The following is a 19,863-nucleotide window of genomic DNA, read 5'->3' as shown; positions in this document are numbered from 1 at the left end:
AAAGAGATCAATATTTAGTCATTTTATTATTACAACTTGAAAGTTATCACGCTAATAATTGACATGTGAGACAAATGAAGATGTTTATCTGGAACACCCCATTACAGATTTAGTATTTGAGGAAGAAGACGTGAATGTGTTGGTTGGTTGTCAGTCGGTGGGTTTAAATGCTGTATGTTTTGAAAGACTGGCGCGAGCACTGATAAGGCTGTTGAATGATTTTCCGGGAGCACTGAATATTGGGTTTGCGTGTTATGCCGGCTACCCTGTACTGACATATAACGAAAGGTACGTACTTATGCGATCGATTCGTTGGTGTCACAGTCTGAACATTGACGGAGTTTCGTCGGCTATAATTCACCTGAATACACTGCATAGGTATTATTGTCCCGGACGTATTGATCCGTTCTGAAAAATAATTATTTTTTTTCCCCATCCCCCCTTCCCCTTCTTTGTCTCTTTCTCCTTCCACTACTACTTCTCTTTTCAAACATTCGTCAGTATCATACATACATCACCCCTTTCTTTCATATCTTTCGCACATTAATGTTTCAGTCTGACTATTTTTATTCTGTTAAATTTACAAACCGACACTTTGACTTCACTCTTTTCATCATTTTTACTTTGAAATAATAAATAATAAAAATAATTTAAAAAATATCAATTGATTAAATTAAATGAAGAAAACATCTAAAAGCTACAGCTTTAAAATAAAATTAATGATTATAGTTTATTAAAGCATTATTAAGGTTTTAATAAATTTTCATTGATATAAATGATATTTCCCGTCAATTATTATGACGTCGCATACGTAATTATTATTAATGTTCAAGATAAATCAATTTATTCAATTTCTACATAAAGCCTGTATCAATTTATTATAATTAATTAATTAACCAATAATAGCCATATTAACTGTATCTTCTGATTCATTTTTTTTCTGTATGAATAAAATTATAAATGCTGTTCTTTTGTAGGCGTAGCAATTGACAACGCTCTAATTATTCTAGACTTCTTTTTTTTTATTTTATCAAATAAAGTTTAGTCATTCGTTTTACGTCTTTTCCTTATAAAAAAATTAATAATTGATTGATATAAAAATTAAAATTTTAATAAAAAAAAAATGTATATATGTAAAAAATTACTAGAATTAATTCAAAAACAATTTCATTCGCAAAATTAATAATTACTTTAAAAGTCCGAGAAATTTAAAAAAAAAATCGGGGCTTTTTTTTTTAATTTCAATTCAATTATTCCAATAAATTTTTTAATTAAAACTTGATCCCATGTATTTTGTCCGAAATTTACCTCTTGAACTTTAATTTTAATCTCACAACCAAAAATCACCGACATAAAAAACTCGAGTTTGTCAAAACCTCAATCAAACATTTTCGCTAAAAATGAAGTACCTCAAAAAAAAAAAAAATTATTGACGATTTCATCCATAAGAGTGTATAAATTTGAAATCCATCCTGTCAAACATAACCAGAAATATATAAATTTCGATCTTGATCATAAACAGTAAAAATTCAACGTCATCGCCATAAAACATCGCTCGACCATCGATCACTATCATTTATGAACCACTCAGTGAAACAAATAATAATCCGGCAAACATCAGACCCACTAATAACAATGTGAGTCATATTCATACTCACACATTGATATTCACATATGTTGACTGAATTGACTGAGAGCCATTGAATCTCGCAGAACCGCCAATTAATTAATCCATCATTATTTCCATCAATTTTCAACTGTAACAAGAAGAGCATTACGAAAACCCTTTAATTGGCTCTCATCACCAACCATAATAATTGAAGCCGTTCTCGGTAGGTTATCGGTGTAACTCTGTACGCAAAAAGGTGACACTAGTTGATGGTAGAAATAACATATTACATTACATTAAATCATTATCAAATTATCATCATTACACTTACGTCTCATACTATTACAGTATCACGATGCAAACTGAAAAAAAAATTTACTAAGTTCAACTAAATATTTTTCTTTTAAATTTTAGTCTTAAAATATTTTTTACTTTTAATTAAAGAAAATTATAAATGAACAAATCTTCACGCAAGACTTTAATCCTTTAAGCCAGAAAAATTCGTCCTGTTGAAGCAAAAATTTTTGAAGAAAAAAAAAATTATCAAAGCAATAATATTGGCTAACTTCCTGCGAGTTTTCTTATTTCAAGAATGTTTTTCTTAAATAAAGTAAATTTTTTTTTCTGAGCACTAAGCTAAAGCTCAGGTGAGCATCACAGCGGATTCTATTAACTCTTAATTAATTTATTTGATGTACCGATATTATTTTTTTTTATTTGTCCACACCGCTACCCATCTCCGAGCAGTGTTTTTCCAATGTATTTTCACTTGTAATTAAAGTGACGAATGAGAATAGCTGGAAACACCGATTAAAACACACCAAATGAACCTGCTCCATACTCAAGTTAAATTGCACAGGCTTCCAGTTTTTCTGCTACTGCTACCAGTCCTGATACAGACAACTGATGTTTCAATAGTTTTCGATAAAAATAATAAAAATAATATCGATAAAAATGCTTTTACTTACAAAAGGTTTTTTTTTTTTTTATTTTGTTTTCCAGCGGAAAAAATTGGCAAAATATTCAGATAATAAAAATAATAATAATAATAATAATAATAATTGAGGTGAAACTCATTATTTTATTAAATTATAATCGAGAGATGGAAAATGAGTTTTTTTTTTTTAGCTCAATTGAATTTATAACTGATAATGCAATTGAGAGCTTCAAGTTTTATTTAATATTATTATTTTTATATTGATACAATACATAGGTACTTGATTTAATAAATAAATAAAAAAATGATTAGTGTCAGTAGCAGGCGAACAATTCTAAAAATTAAAAAATATTTATTGTTAAAATAAAAATATAAAAAAAAATATATAAAAAATTTTTTTATTAAATTTATGAATTTGGGAGTTTAAATTTTTGATACAAAACATTAAATTTACAATTTTATACTTAGTTGAATTTAAAAGTTTGACAAAAAAATTCTCAACCTGAAACTTTGTCACCCCAAAAATACATTGTATAATAATCATCCTGCTTACAACATTATTATAACTCTAATAATCATCATGATCACTGTTAATAAAGGAAACTAGGGCATCACTAAATAACTAAGCGATTAATTAATTATTGTATCCTTCAAGCACTGAGCATCATTTCTTTTATTCATGTAAAACAAATTCTAAAAATTCCAATTGAATTTCCCTTCTTTTAATCACTTTCCGCAGTAATCTTTTACTTTTTTTGTATCAATCTTATCAATTTTTTCGATGGAAAACTGATGAATATTATTTTTTTTTATTTATTTAAAATTTTATTCTGTTATCCCAAGAGTTTTTATAAAATCTGAATAAAATTGAATACTTTTATCCATCGTACTTTTATCATAGCCTTGATCATGATTATTTTAATAAAAAATATGTTGTTTAAAACAATAATTTTTTTTTGTCGAAAATTTTATTGGATTGAGAATTGTTTAGAGCTGAGTTTAATTAAAAAAACGTCGGTAGATGAATAAAAATTAAGCTTAAATGTCATTGAATGTTATCGGAGGATGAATAAAAGAAAAGAAAAGAAAATGAAAATGCAATCAACTTTTTGAATTGTTAAAAAGTGTGAATGAAAAAAGAAGTGATAGAAACAGAAAAGGAAGGAGTTGGTTGGGTTGAGTTAGAATGAGTGATATTCCGGCTCAGCAATTTTCATGTAAAGCTCTAAAGAGCGACGGTATGAGGTATGAGGTATGAGGGAGGAGGGAGAAGGAGACAAATAAAAAGTAAAAGACCGGAAGGGGATGAATGGTTTACTCGGTAGGATTGATAGGAGCCCCTTGGCCTGCTGTCGGACCTGTAAAAAATCGTGAGCACACAGAAAAAAGTAAAAACGGTGAATCGCAGGAGGCTAAAATTTATTCAACTTTTAAAATTGAAGCTCCAAGACTTGACGATTGGATTCGGGTGATTGCCGTGAAGAGAAAATCCTGGCAAGTGAGGAGAATGAGTACACAGTTGAGAGTAGACAGTAGGACTGGAATGGGAATGAGTGCTACCAGAAGCACAAGCTCCGAACGAGTTGAGGGTGAATGAGGAATAGAACAAGAGAGAAAGAGAATAGAAACGGGAACTGACTAAATGTCACGGTTTTATAAAAGGTCCAGAGGAGATTAGTTCTCTGCTATGAAACGTACACTTTTGAAGGTTATATTAAACGATCTTCCTGACATTATATTCTATGGAGAGATCAAATTAATCTTTAAGCTACAGCCAACTACTGACAATCTCTGTTGAAGTCCTAGTCCCAGGAAAATACTCCCTGATTATTATTGTTATTATTATTATTATTATTATTATTATTATTGTTGTTGTTGTTGTTGTTGTTGTTGTTGTTGTTGTTGTTGTTGTTGTTGTTGTTGTTGTTGTTGTTGTTGTTGTTGTTGTTGTTGTTGTTGTTGTTGTTGTTGTTGTTGTTGTTGTTGTTGTTGTTGTTGTTGTTGTTGTTGTTGTTGTTGTTGTTGTTGTTGTTGTTGTTGTTGTTGTTGTTGTTGTTGTTGTTGTTGTTATTGTTGTTGTTGTTGTTGTTGTTGTTGTTGTTGTTGTTGTTGTTGTTGTTGTTGTTGTTGTTGTTGTTGTTGTTGTTGTTGTTGAGGGTACCACACTGATTATCTTACTTTTCAATTTAATTCAATTTCTTCGTCGATTTTAAGACACTTCGGTATTTATTATTATTATGAGTGCGATTCACTTTAGTAATTGCTTTTTCGGTTAGCCGCTTAATGCTCCGGTTATCTCTTCAATTCGGATGATTATTTTTTTAATCTTTGGTTTTAAATTATCCTAAGTATCGTATTAACTCATTTCTAGTTATCCATTTTAATTTTATTAAATCTTCTGTTTAATCTCGCGCCTTATGCTTTTGAACATCAGTAACCTTTAAAAAATTTTCTGATATGACCATAATACCACAGAAAAAAAATGTTCTTGAATCAAGTATATAATTTTGAAGAACTTAATATTCTTGATTTAAGAAAATTTTTCTTGACTTAAAGAAATTTTATCGACTAAATTTAGTGTCGAAACTCTCCGATAGGTAGTGCATGATCGCCTCTTTGTCTCACTATAAGAGTGTTTAATTTTGAAGTATCAAGTTATAAAACAAAAATCATTTTTTTACACTTTTAAAAAGCTTATCTGACATTGATTTTTAATTTTATCAACTGCTTAACCCATTTTTGTTTAAGACGCCATGGTAAATGACAGAAATCAATTTCACTTTTTAGATTATTTATTTAAACAGAAAAATTTAAAATAGTCCGTTCAAAAATAGATTTACTCAATAATTCACGAGTTTCGTCGGTATTTTTGATCTGGATCAATAGTCGAGTACCGACAAATCGAATTGAATTTTAACAATTACGCATTAATAAATGACGACCGAAAAAATTGTGAATCAAAACGATTAATTATTTTATAATTCAATATAAAATTCGCTACTATGTTAATCGAATTTTAGTAATTACACTAAATTAATAAATCATGAATTATAAGTTATAAAATAAATTTAAGTTAATTACTTGTTATTTACTTATGAGCGAATAACTTGGAAAATAAACCCTTTAGTCGAAATAGCGGTTCTTAATTTTCACATAATATTAAACTAAGACCGCAAAGCGAGTAGAGCCCGATATGCACAAGAGAACCAGAGTAGTGTCTTTGATCATGAATTTGAATTGTGTCTTAATAGCTTCCTATCCATAGAGCCCTCAATTTCTCAAGGAGGTAATTATGTAAAAAATTTTTCGCTTCGGGGAAAGCTTGTCTAAATATTGCTTTTTCGCCTCATTAAAAGTTGTATTAAATTTTTGTTTTTAATAATTTGTGTGATGGATATTATCATTATTGTTACTATTACTATTATTATTATTATTATTATTATTATTATTATTATTATTATTATTATTATTATTATTATTATTATTATTATTATTATTATTATTATTATTATTATTATTATTATTATTATTATTATTATTATTATTATTATTATTATTATTATTATTATTATTATTATTATTATTATTATTATTATTATTATTATTATTATTATTATTATTATTATTATTATTATTATTATTATTATTATTATTATTATTATTATTATTATTATTATTATTATTATTATTATTATTATTATTATTATTATTATTATTATTATTATTATTATTATTATTATTATTATTATTATTATTATTATTATTATTATTATTATTATTATTATTATTATTATTATTATTATTATTATTATTATTATTATTATTATTATTATTATTATTATTATTATTATTATTATTATTATTATTATTATTATTATTATTATTATTATTATTATTATTATTATTATTATTATTATTATTATTATTATTATTATTATTATTATTATTATTATTATTATTATTATTATTATTATTATTATTATTATTATTATTATTATTATTATTATTATTATTATTATTATTATTATTATTATTATTATTATTATTATTATTATTATTATTATTATTATTATTATTATTATTATTATTATTATTATTATTATTATTATTATTATTATTATTATTATTATTATTATTATTATTATTATTATTATTATTATTATTATTATTATTATTATTATTATTATTATTATTATTATTATTATTATTATTATTATTATTATTATTATTATTATTATTATTATTATTATTATTATTATTATTATTATTATTATTATTATTATTATTATTATTATTATTATTATTATTATTATTATTATTATTATTATTATTATTATTATTATTATTATTATTATTATTATTATTATTATTATTATTATTATTATTATTATTATATTATTATTATTATTATTATTATTATTATTATTATTATTATTATTATTATTATTATTATTATTATTATTATTATTATTATTATTATTATTATTATTATTATTATTATTATTATTATTATTATTATTATTATTATTATTATTATTATTATTATTATTTATTATTATTATTATTATTATTATTATTATTATTATTATTATTATTATTATTATTATTATTATTATTATTATTATTATTATTATTATTATTATTATTATTATTATTATTATTATTATTATTATTATTATTATTATTATTATTATTATTATTATTATTATTATTATTATTATTATTATTATTATTATTATTATTATTATTATTATTATTATTATTATTATTATTATTATTATTATTATTATTATTATTATTATTATTATTATTATTATTATTATTATTATTATTATTATTATTATTATTATTATTATTATTATTATTATTATTATTATTATTATTATTATTATTATTATTATTATTATTATTATTATTATTATTATTATTATTATTATTATTATTATTATTATTATTATTATTATTATTATTATTATTATTATTATTATTATTATTATTATTATTATTATTATTATTATTATTATTATTATTATTATTATTATTATTATTATTATTATTATTATTATTATTATTATTATTATTATTATTATTATTATTATTATTATTATTATTATTATTATTATTATTATTATTATTATTATTATTATTATTATTATTATTATTATTATTATTATTATTATTATTATTATTATTATTATTATTATTATTATTATTATTATTATTATTATTATTATTATTATTATTATTATTATTATTATTATTATTATTATTATTATTATTATTATTATTATTATTATTATTATTATTATTATTATTATTATTATTATTATTATTATTATTATTATTATTATTATTATTATTATTATTATTATTATTATTATTATTATTATTATTATTATTATTATTATTATTATTATTATTATTATTATTATTATTATTATTATTATTATTATTATTATTATTATTATTATTATTATTATTATTATTATTATTATTATTATTATTATTATTATTATTATTATTATTATTATTATTATTATTATTATTATTATTATTATTATTATTATTATTATTATTATTATTATTATTATTATTATTATTATTATTATTATTATTATTATTATTATTATTATTATTATTATTATTATTATTATTATTATTATTATTATTATTATTATTATTATTATTATTATTATTATTATTATTATTATTATTATTATTATTATTATTATTATTATTATTATTATTATTATTATTATTATTATTATTATTATTATTATTATTATTATTATTATTATTATTATTATTATTATTATTATTATTATTATTATTATTATTATTATTATTATTATTATTATTATTATTATTATTATTATTATTATTATTATTATTATTATTATTATTATTATTATTATTATTATTATTATTATTATTATTATTATTATTATTATTATTATTATTATTATTATTATTATTATTATTATTATTATTATTATTATTATTATTATTATTATTATTATTATTATTATTATTATTATTATTATTATTATTATTATTATTATTATTATTATTATTATTATTATTATTATTATTATTATTATTATTATTATTATTATTATTATTATTATTATTATTATTATTATTATTATTATTATTATTATTATTATTATTATTATTATTATTATTATTATTATTATTATTATTATTATTATTATTATTATTATTATTATTATTATTATTATTATTATTATTATTATTATTATTATTATTATTATTATTATTATTATTATTATTATTATTATTATTATTATTATTATTATTATTATTATTATTATTATTATTATTATTATTATTATTATTATTATTATTATTATTATTATTATTATTATTATTATTATTATTATTATTATTATTATTATTATTATTATTATTATTATTATTATTATTATTATTATTATTATTATTATTATTATTATTATTATTATTATTATTATTATTATTATTATTATTATTATTATTATTATTATTATTATTATTATTATTATTATTATTATTATTATTATTATTATTATTATTATTATTATTATTATTATTATTATTATTATTATTATTATTATTATTATTATTATTATTATTATTATTATTATTATTATTATTATTATTATTATTATTATTATTATTATTATTATTATTATTATTATTATTATTATTATTATTATTATTATTATTATTATTATTATTATTATTATTATTATTATTATTATTATTATTATTATTATTATTATTATTATTATTATTATTATTATTATTATTATTATTATTATTATTATTATTATTATTATTATTATTATTATTATTATTATTATTATTATTATTATTATTATTATTATTATTATTATTATTATTATTATTATTATTATTATTATTATTATTATTATTATTATTATTATTATTATTATTATTATTATTATTATTATTATTATTATTATTATTATTATTATTATTATTATTATTATTATTATTATTATTATTATTATTATTATTATTATTATTATTATTATTATTATTATTATTATTATTATTATTATTATTATTATTATTATTATTATTATTATTATTATTATTATTATTATTATTATTATTATTATTATTATTATTATTATTATTATTATTATTATTATTATTATTATTATTATTATTATTATTATTATTATTATTATTATTATTATTATTATTATTATTATTATTATTATTATTATTATTATTATTATTATTATTATTATTATTATTATTATTATTATTATTATTATTATTATTATTATTATTATTATTATTATTATTATTATTATTATTATTATTATTATTATTATTATTATTATTATTATTATTATTATTATTATTATTATTATTATTATTATTATTATTATTATTATTATTATTATTATTATTATTATTATTATTATTATTATTATTATTATTATTATTATTATTATTATTATTATTATTATTATTATTATTATTATTATTATTATTATTATTATTATTATTATTATTATTATTATTATTATTATTATTATTATTATTATTATTATTATTATTATTATTATTATTATTATTATTATTATTATTATTATTATTATTATTATTATTATTATTATTATTATTATTATTATTATTATTATTATTATTATTATTATTATTATTATTATTATTATTATTATTATTATTATATTATTATTATTATTATTATTATTATTATTATTATTATTATTATTATTATTATTATTATTATTATTATTATTATTATTATTATTATTATTATTATTATTATTATTATTATTATTATTATTATTATTATTATTATTATTATTATTATTATTATTATTATTATTATTATTATTATTATTATTATTATTATTATTATTATTATTATTATTATTATTATTATTATTATTATTATTATTATTATTATTATTATTATTATTATTATTATTATTATTATTATTATTATTATTATTATTATTATTATTATTATTATTATTATTATTATTATTATTATTATTATTATTATTATTATTATTATTATTATTATTATTATTATTATTATTATTATTATTATTATTATTATTATTATTATTATTATTATTATTATTATTATTATTAAGAAGAGGAAGTATAACAACCAAGGGGAGTGTAAAAAGTTTGATTTCGCGCATTGAGGAGACAGAAGATGACCACTCGTGCAATACGTACTCGACGACTCTTGACATTTGTCTGCTCAAATAACGAGACGCTCTCAGGAGAGCTATATGATTTTTCTCTTTTACTTATTTTCTATGTATACTTTATACTTTTGTACATAGGTACAGGGATCTGATTATATAGGACCTACCTATGTGGATATATTTATGTGGATAAAAAATCTAAAAATGGCGGAATGATGAGTAACAGTATAAAAGTGTAGAAGTGTTGGCTGGGGATAGAGGTGTTAGCCGGTAGAGAGGTCTAACCACGACAAATCGAAGTATAGTACCACTGGGAAATAACCTTTCTTGAGCAATCATATTTTTAAGATAAATCCAACCTCCAACGCTGGACTCTTTTGTTCATCCTCAATCTTCAATCTTCAATGCCGATGACTTTTATTGCTCTACTTTGTAACTTAAGGTTACTTTCTTCTTAACTTTAAATAAAATTTGGTTCTTTATTCGTTAAAGTTTATTCAATTATTGGTAACATAAATTAAGAATTAAGAAAACTATTTATATACTTTTTTAGAAAAAAATAATTTTTTGCAGCAAGAAATTTTTGAGAAAAGTTAAAATTATTTTGGAGCAAAAATTTTTAGTTGTCCTTAATATTTTCTTGAGCCAAGAAAATTTACCCTTTGATCGAGATTTTTTTTTCTGTAGCGTGAATTGGGACAAATCAAAAATATCTAGTATTATTACCAATAATCGTAAAAAATTCTCAATATCACAAATTAGCCAGATATAAATTCTAAAAAAATCACCAATATAATAGAAATTATTATTCAGCAGTGTATAAAATTTTTTTTTAACTTGAATCCTTACGTAAGCAAATATCAATGAAATAATTATTAATAAACGGTAAATAAGCTTATAGAGAAATAATAATAAATGACTGATTAAAGCATCAATCGACGAAGACGTAATCGTAAATCCCGTTCTTAAATTATACGTTGGACTACATTTCACTCGGAGCCTGTCCTCGAACGTGACGTGGATACGCCGCTCTGGGGATTTATGTTTCTACGTATAACGTCTGCTCGGCATTACACGACACTCGGATCTCGCCGGAAGTGTCGACCGCGTCGTTCCACGTACACGCGTTTACAGGAATGTCTCTTTACCGTCACAGAAACTCTGTACTTTTTATTTTATCCTTTTCTGTCCTCCCTTTAAGATTACCCATTCCGGAATGTCACGGCTGAGTGCCACCAGAAAATGCCACTGCTTACACAGACCACATTACGATACAAATAGACGAACAAATAAAGCTAAAATAACCCTCTATTAGTCGTACAAATTTTCAAAAATTACTGAATTTGTCTTTCAAATTAGATTAGATTGCTCTTATTATTTTCTAGCTTCGCAATTTGTGTTGCTTACGTCGTAATTTATTTATTAAATAAAAGTTGGAAGTATTACACGTTGAAGTAAATCTTGATAATGATTATTAAGCAAGGGTAATTGTAAATATATGTACATGTGAATGGATAGATTGTATTTAAGTTTAAATATAAACGGAATGAAACTTAATATAGCTGATGAAAGTTGTTAAAGGCAAGCTTAGCAGTATAACTCGTGTATAAATCCTGTCATTCGCATGCACGCCGGGATAATAGTATACGATACGACGGTACATTCAACTCTGAAAGAGCTGAGAAAGATGTGCTTTTGAGATATTGAATGACCACTTACCAACCCACAATTAAATTTAAAACGATGATAAAAGATCCCGACTGTGGAATAACAGAATAGCTTCATGGGTTTAAACTTTATTACTTATTTCTGTTGCAATATTGTTTTATATCATTATTATCATCATTCTTATTATTATTACCATTATTTTATAATCTAATGGTATCAAATGTAGCTGTAAAAATTATACGGGGAACATTATAGGCAACCATTTAATGAAAAAAATTTTTTTTTCAATTATTCTCGCAAGAAAATTCAAGAAACTGCAAATGGAAATATTTTTTTTTATTTATTTTTAAAGAAATTTAAAAAGAATCATATGTCTTGTAAGTTTGATGTTTTATTTTGTTACATCCCCACATGAAAAAAAAAAAAAAAAAAAAAAACACTCCTTATCATCAAAATACGTTTAAAATACGTTTAAATGATGTATGATATTAAAATCGGAAGAAATTTTACAATTTCAATAATTATTTTTTGCAATAAATTACGAAAAAAAAATTGATAGTTTTTTTTTTTATTTCTTCATATGGAATTTTCCTTGATAATTTTTATAAAAAAATGTTAACAACAGTCAAATGTCTGATTATTTTAATGATAAAACAATTTTTGTTTTATTGCATATTTCAAGAAAAATTCCATTAATAATTAACAACAAAGTAAAATCAGTAAATAAAAAATGCCCTGAAGTAGGACAAATGATAAGTGATCCGTGATAATGAATGATAAATTAGTAATAAATATTAAATAACTTTTTAATAATTAGAACCCCATTTAATGTATTAAACAGACCCACGCGAATAAAAATATAAATTATATATCAATCATAAGCTTTGCAGACATCCAACACAATAAAGCTTCCGTTTCAATTAAATTTATTAACTGACGCAGTTTCAACTGACAACGAAATATTGTCACGCAACTGAAAATAGTTATGCACGCAATCCAGCTCATCCACGTCAAACCCCAAACTGTCTTATCCTTTAATATTATTGTTATTGTTATTGCTGGTTTAATATTCTACGGACAATGTAGAGTCTTATGCATAATACACATGATAGTAATAGTAATAGTGGCAAGAGCCATCGCATTATAAAAGTTAGACATGTATTTTAATAAAAAATATAAATAGGTAAAACAGAGCTTCGGGCAAGTCTAATCGTTCGTGAATGTCGTCAAGTTTGCGTGACAAGTTTGTCCGAGTAAATTGGCAGTGGAACGCCGCAGGATAATACCTGTAAAAGCCTTTACTTTTCTCTCTACTATCTCTCTATACATACGTATATATATACATACACACATGTAAACATACATATGTAAATATGCTGGTACATATGTGAACATGTATTTATATAAACAGACCTCAGTGCGTGACTTTAACTACGTAAATTAAATTTACCGCGTTGCGGCAAAACTTGATAATTATATCTAGTCTCATTCAATATTAACTTTTATATATCAACCTCTTTGTTTACCACACTTGTTATTAGTGGAAATATTTAAGAACGGGTGGAATAGCTACTTAATACTTTTTTAATTACGATTTATGATTCTCTCGTCTATTATTATGATCCTGTTTAAAAATTATGATCTTTTCTTCTATTAATAATCTTTTGATAATTTTCGAAAGTAAAAATTACAAGAAATTTATTCATTTTTTTTTTTTAATTAATTTAAATTATTTAAACAAACTCTAGAGCTATGGCATCAGTAAAGAATTTACACAGTAAATTTAATGATTTTTAATGCGATTTTATAAATTCTAAAAAATTGGGAAAATTTTTTAAATTTAGATGTTGACAAATTTTTTTAATTATTCTATTTTTCAAAGTGACTCTAAAAAAAAAAAAAAAACATCATGATCATATTCATCGTCACTTTATTTAATCTTTCATGATTTAAAAAAAATTTTTTTTGGTAATCTAGAAGAAATGTTTTTGATTTTTAAATTGCCAAAAAATGTAAACATAAAATTTTTTAAACTTTTAACAAATAATTAATCCGAGGGAAAAATTTTTCAACAAAAAAATTATTTTTAAAAAAATACTTATCTTTAATGACTAATATTTTTACTAATCTAGAAAAACAAAAATGATTGAAACTTTGAAAACTAATTAATCACAATGATTGTGTTTGAAAAAAAGTATCAACTTTCTTCCAATCACCTCGACGTCACCCACCACATATCCATAGATATCTATATTTATATATAGTTGACATTTCACGAGCAGCTCAATTACCAATAGAAGCAGCATCGACGAATATTGCTATCCGAATTGATTCGTTAGAGCGCAGCTTCTATGCCATTCGACTAATTGAATTTCTCACCGACAGCAACCAATACCTTGAAGGATCCTAAGATTAAACAACCACCAGCTCCCATCCCCAGTTCCAAATGTGTCTGTACCTTCCCATAGACACAGACTTAAACTCGAAGATCCGTCATTTAGTCGATGGCTTTACACTTAATTCGTCAGTATACAATGAAGAGGTTTTGATAGACTTGTTGTAAAAGAGAAATAGAAACTAGGGATTTTACTCAACAACTGGAACATCATCTAGCCCTCAAAACCGAACAAGTTTGTCTGAGGACTCAAACTTCCAAAGACCTATTAAGTCTCCTGCTAATACTAATGCTATCACTGGTTCGAAGAGCTAGAGTACGAGATGAAGAAGCTGTAGAAGCAGAGTTCAGAGTTGCTAGTTGGTAAAGAGGTGGTAAAGAGACAGGAATCGAACGAAGAGTTCTTACCAGAGCGTTCTCACACCTCTCCGAAAATAAAGGAGTAGAAAGAGAAAAAGAAAGAGGTTAAAATAGTCGATTTGGCAAAAGGGGAAAGGGGAAAGTGGGAATGGGTCAAGAGCATTCGAGGAGGGTCTTCTACGCTCGAGTGACTTCGACTACTTCCTTACTTACTTTTCTTGAATTCCTCCCTCAGCTAATCTTAAATATAAAGTTAGCTCTACTTTCCTCGATTTTACTTGTACTTGCACCCCACTCAATTGGCTGGCTGGCTGGCTTGCTGGCTGGTTGGGTTTCGACTCAACTCTCCGGTCGGCAATTTCAATCTTGACATGAATACAAAGTTATCCGTTGAATCTAATATCCTTATCTGATTCCAATTACCCTAATCAAAACTACTCGATATTTAATTTAAACTTAAATTGATTTACTTACCCACCTTTTATTTACTTGTATTCCTCATTCCTTATTGCTTTTTGCTTTTTGCATTTTGCTTTGCTTGCTGCTCGGTCCGTTTTTTAGTTCGTTTACCGTTCAATTTGAACGGATTCGTGTACATTTGGACATCGGGTGTCGCAGGTCTCTGAAGCGTAGAAGCTGGAAATTGCCGTACGCTTCGGAGTCAAGAGTATTCACGACGCTAGTTATCGAACGTCGGGACGAACGAACGTTGTGTCGTACTACTGCGAGCCAGAGAACCAACCGGAGCTGAGTATACTTGTGGGATGCGACGTGAAACGGAAACTGATTCTATCCATTTTACGCGCGAAAGAGCACCAAGAAATTTTAACGTTGGAAAATCAATCGTTAATCCCAGACGGCGTGTTCCTCTCTTTTTTTATTTCTATCGTTTATTTTTTTGTAAATTGTTTCGAGGGATAATTTCGTTTGTGTTTATTGAATTTTCAAAAACTCTATTTGTCTATTGTTTGGGTTTCAATTTATTTATAATAAAGATTCACTTACTTACAGTAATAAAACCTTTTTTTTAAGCTCATAAAAAATTTACTTGATTTAAGATAAGAAATTTTTTACTGAAAAATTGTTCTGCTGTATAATTTAAAAATTATTTTGACTCAAAACTTTTCTCTAATCAAGTTAATTTTTTATTCCCCTACCATAAAAATCAAAAAAAGTGAAGTCCATTCAAATTAATGGACAAAATCCATTCGTCCATTAATTGCTACCTTCGGAACCCAAGAAATCTAGCGCAATTGAATATAAAACAGTTCTCCCACACCAGAACTCGCAATTGGATTTCGCATTGGTCGAAAAAGCATCAACTGGTACCGAAGCAACAAAGCAACACTTTACGGTGTCGTTAAAAAGAAAACCCGTAGTTACGGACGAACGGACTGGAAACTGCAACAGTGAACGTATGAGTGCAGCATTATTTAAACATGAATTTTCTGAATGCAGATCCTTCACCCTTCCCCTTATTGACTTGTTCCATAAAAAATCTATACGATACATAAATATAAATATATAAGTACATAAGTATGTGTGTTATCTCACATTGATTCGCATCATCGAAGCCAATTTTTATGCTCGCTGACATGGAACACCGGATCAAGATTGGATATTTCAATTTCCGTGTTGTACCTTCAGTCCTACGCGCTTCGATGACCATCTCGTAGTAAACTTCTTCGTAAAAAATCTAATGTACTTATTTTTTATCCTCCATTCTGCCGTAATTGTTGCACTTTTTTTATTACTGCACTCAAAATTACCAAGTGTCAGCGTCAGGTTTGGTCTTTTGGTTTTGGCTGGACTATATAATATACATACTATACACATATAGTACCATGAACCTTGAATAAAGTTATTTACTGCCTAGTCATACCGCAAAATTAGTGATATGCCACGCTGGGGATGAAAAATGGCGGTAACTTTTCCCACATGTGATTTTATGGGTTGCGGTGAGGTTAGTTAATCCCTCAGTTGACGGGTGGAAAAATGGCGCCCAAAGAGAATGGAGGAAAGACGCCCGGCATTATACGGAAGAAAGAATGTAGGATTTTTTTTAATCAATCAAAAACTGGCGCAAACTTTCCCGCAAGTGAGTTGTAGGCCAAAGGCTTTACGGTTTTTGCCTTAAGCAAATGCCAAGATTTGTGCCAGGTCGGGTCAAAGAACCAGGTGTCGACCAATCAGAATAAAATTACTATTTTACTATTATTAGATTTATTTAAATATTAACATAAGGGTGTATATGCGTGTAAGAAACAACTATTGCAGAGCCTGCAGACAAAGAGCGCATAAGCTTTGTTGTCACGTTACACGAGCTATTTCCAGGGAACATAATAATGCAGGAGTGTTTGCATTTATATAAATACTTATATGTATGGATTTATGCAACGATATTTTAAATTCCACTTTGTTGTGAGCTATAATTTAATATTATTATTCTATTGAGTCAATTAAAACATTTTCTTTATCGCCGGCTCATTTGCATAATAAATCTTTTTTATACTATTCAAATTTATATATTTATGTATTCATACAGGTTTTCAGGGTAAATAGCAGGATAATTTTTTTTAGTGTCGGATTATTTTTACGCTATTATTCATTGGGTGATTTTTGTTTTGTTTCAGAGTACGGGTCGAGTATTACGTGAATGAAAACACTTTCAAAGAACGGCTTCAATTGTATTTCATCAAAAATCAACGATCGAGTAAGTCTTGTTTTTTAAATGCCAAATTATATATTTTTAGTATTGTTTTAAGGATTGTATAAAATATTTATGAATTATGTCAATTAATATTAAGCTATAGCTTCGAAAATTGTTGACTGAAAAACTAAGCCATTCCTCAATTTGTCATACAGACGCTAAAAAAATTGTTTTGTAGATAAGAAAAAAATCGACTATTATGAATCACGATCCATGATATTTTACAATTATCCAGCATTTTATCACAGCGAGCAAACGATAAATTTAATATCAGAAAAAATCCCGGTTGGAATGATTGAATGCAGGTATTCCAATCAGGAGATAAACGTGCCGCTCTTCCGCGAATTTTAACAGTTTTATCTTTTAAAACTAGAGTATACAAAAATCTATAACTATATCTGCATTTATATGTCAATATATCCGAAATCGGAACGATACAAAGACTAAAATTCCAACTTTTCGCACTATTATTTTTTTTTTACCGGCGTAAAAACAAAACCATACATAAATCTTTTGATGTCCGATACAGTGACACGGTAGAATGCGCAGAATTTGCCCAAAGGCTATGTGACTAAACAATATATAGAATGTATAACCTTTACACAAATATACAAGAGGCAATGAGAGGACAAAGGAGGAGGAGGAGGAGGAGGAGGAGGAGAAGGAGGAAGAGAAGGAGACGGAAACAGTAGGTTGACCAAGCCGGTGTGTAGTTATGAATTTGTACACCTGACACACAAAGGAACTTTGTATTATGTGGTCTACCAATACCTTTTCAATCAAGTTTCACGTGCTCTGAACACACATTTATATTAATTAACTCTAATGCCGTACATTTATAATTTAACGTATTTAACGTACAATATAATATAATGTATATTATAGCCTATAGCGATCGTAAGTCCTTTGCAAAGCTACTCCAATTAATCCCTACGGATTTTTGATCACCATTATCATGATTACGAGTGAAATTACAACTTCTTTGTATTAATGATTGTTCGATATATTAATCGCATTATTTTTAATTTCGGTACTTTTGAATTTTATTTTTTATATAATATTGCTATGGCAGGATTAATTAGTAATAATTTTATAGAAAATATAGGACGGAAAAAAATTAAGGAACCAACAAACTATTCAAAATTACTCAAAAAACTTGACATTAAAAAAATATACCATCATAAAAAAATATATGAAATCTTGAAGGCACAAATTTAGATCAAAACCTTTCCAAAAATACAAAATTAAGCTAAAAAAAAAACCCATTTCATTATAAAAATACGCCGAAGACAAAATGTTGCTTATTCTCTTGATTATATAGAATAAATAGAACGCATTAAATGTTAACGAGGCACATAAGTTAATATACAGGCTGTTTTATAAACGAAACTCTTTTCTGTTTTAAAAGGTTTGAGGATACGAGTCGCAAACCTCTTCTTCAAGTTGCTTACCTGCATTCTTTATATATTCCGAGTCGTTACTGACAACGTACCTACATTTGCAGCATGGTAAGTTCAACCAATTACGGTGTTACCGTGTTCAGCCTTCCGGCATTGAAAAATTCTCTTTATATTTTTTTATAAAGATTTTTTATGATAAAACGTTTGAGTCGTTTTAAATAACGGTTGTAGGATTTTTTTTTCATTTTTGAATTTCGATAAAAAAATGTAAACAAAAGTAATTGAATTTTTGGTACGGTTGATTCAAAAAATGCAATTTTGTATACGGGCAGTTACGGGTGCGAAGCGGGAAACAAGTCGGACATTCTGGCGTCACAAATGCTCACAGAGGAAGCATTTCAAGAGCACCCAACCATCAACTGGGACGCTATTCTGTGGGTGAGACGACCTCTGGAATTGTGGGTCGTCCAGGTGATTTTGGCGATCGTATCACTAACCGAGGCACTATTACTCGCTTATCTCGGATACAAGGTATGTCGCTTCACTGTTATCTCATTTT

General features: G+C 23.6%; 1 protein-coding gene across 1 annotated transcript in view; it reads left to right on the top strand.

Moving 5' to 3' along the window:
• Window positions 1–19,863, top strand: part of Slo2 (slowpoke 2) — a 114,005-nt gene that overhangs the window by 47,794 nt on the left and 46,348 nt on the right. Inside the window, exons 2-4 of the mRNA XM_074255851.1 lie at window positions 17,828–17,907; window positions 19,313–19,412; window positions 19,637–19,835. Coding sequence (XP_074111952.1) covers window positions 17,828–17,907; window positions 19,313–19,412; window positions 19,637–19,835 — 379 coding nt within the window. The remainder of the gene's footprint in view (window positions 1–17,827; window positions 17,908–19,312; window positions 19,413–19,636; window positions 19,836–19,863) is intronic.

The sequence above is a fragment of the Cotesia typhae genome, unplaced genomic scaffold (assembly GCF_013202065.1).
Source record: "Cotesia typhae breed Kobodo isofemale line unplaced genomic scaffold, CoteBio_Ctyphae contig_123, whole genome shotgun sequence".
Taxonomy (NCBI): domain Eukaryota; kingdom Metazoa; phylum Arthropoda; class Insecta; order Hymenoptera; family Braconidae; genus Cotesia; species Cotesia typhae.
Note: the sequence above shows the minus strand (reverse complement) of the source record. Positions and strands in the feature narration are given on the sequence as shown.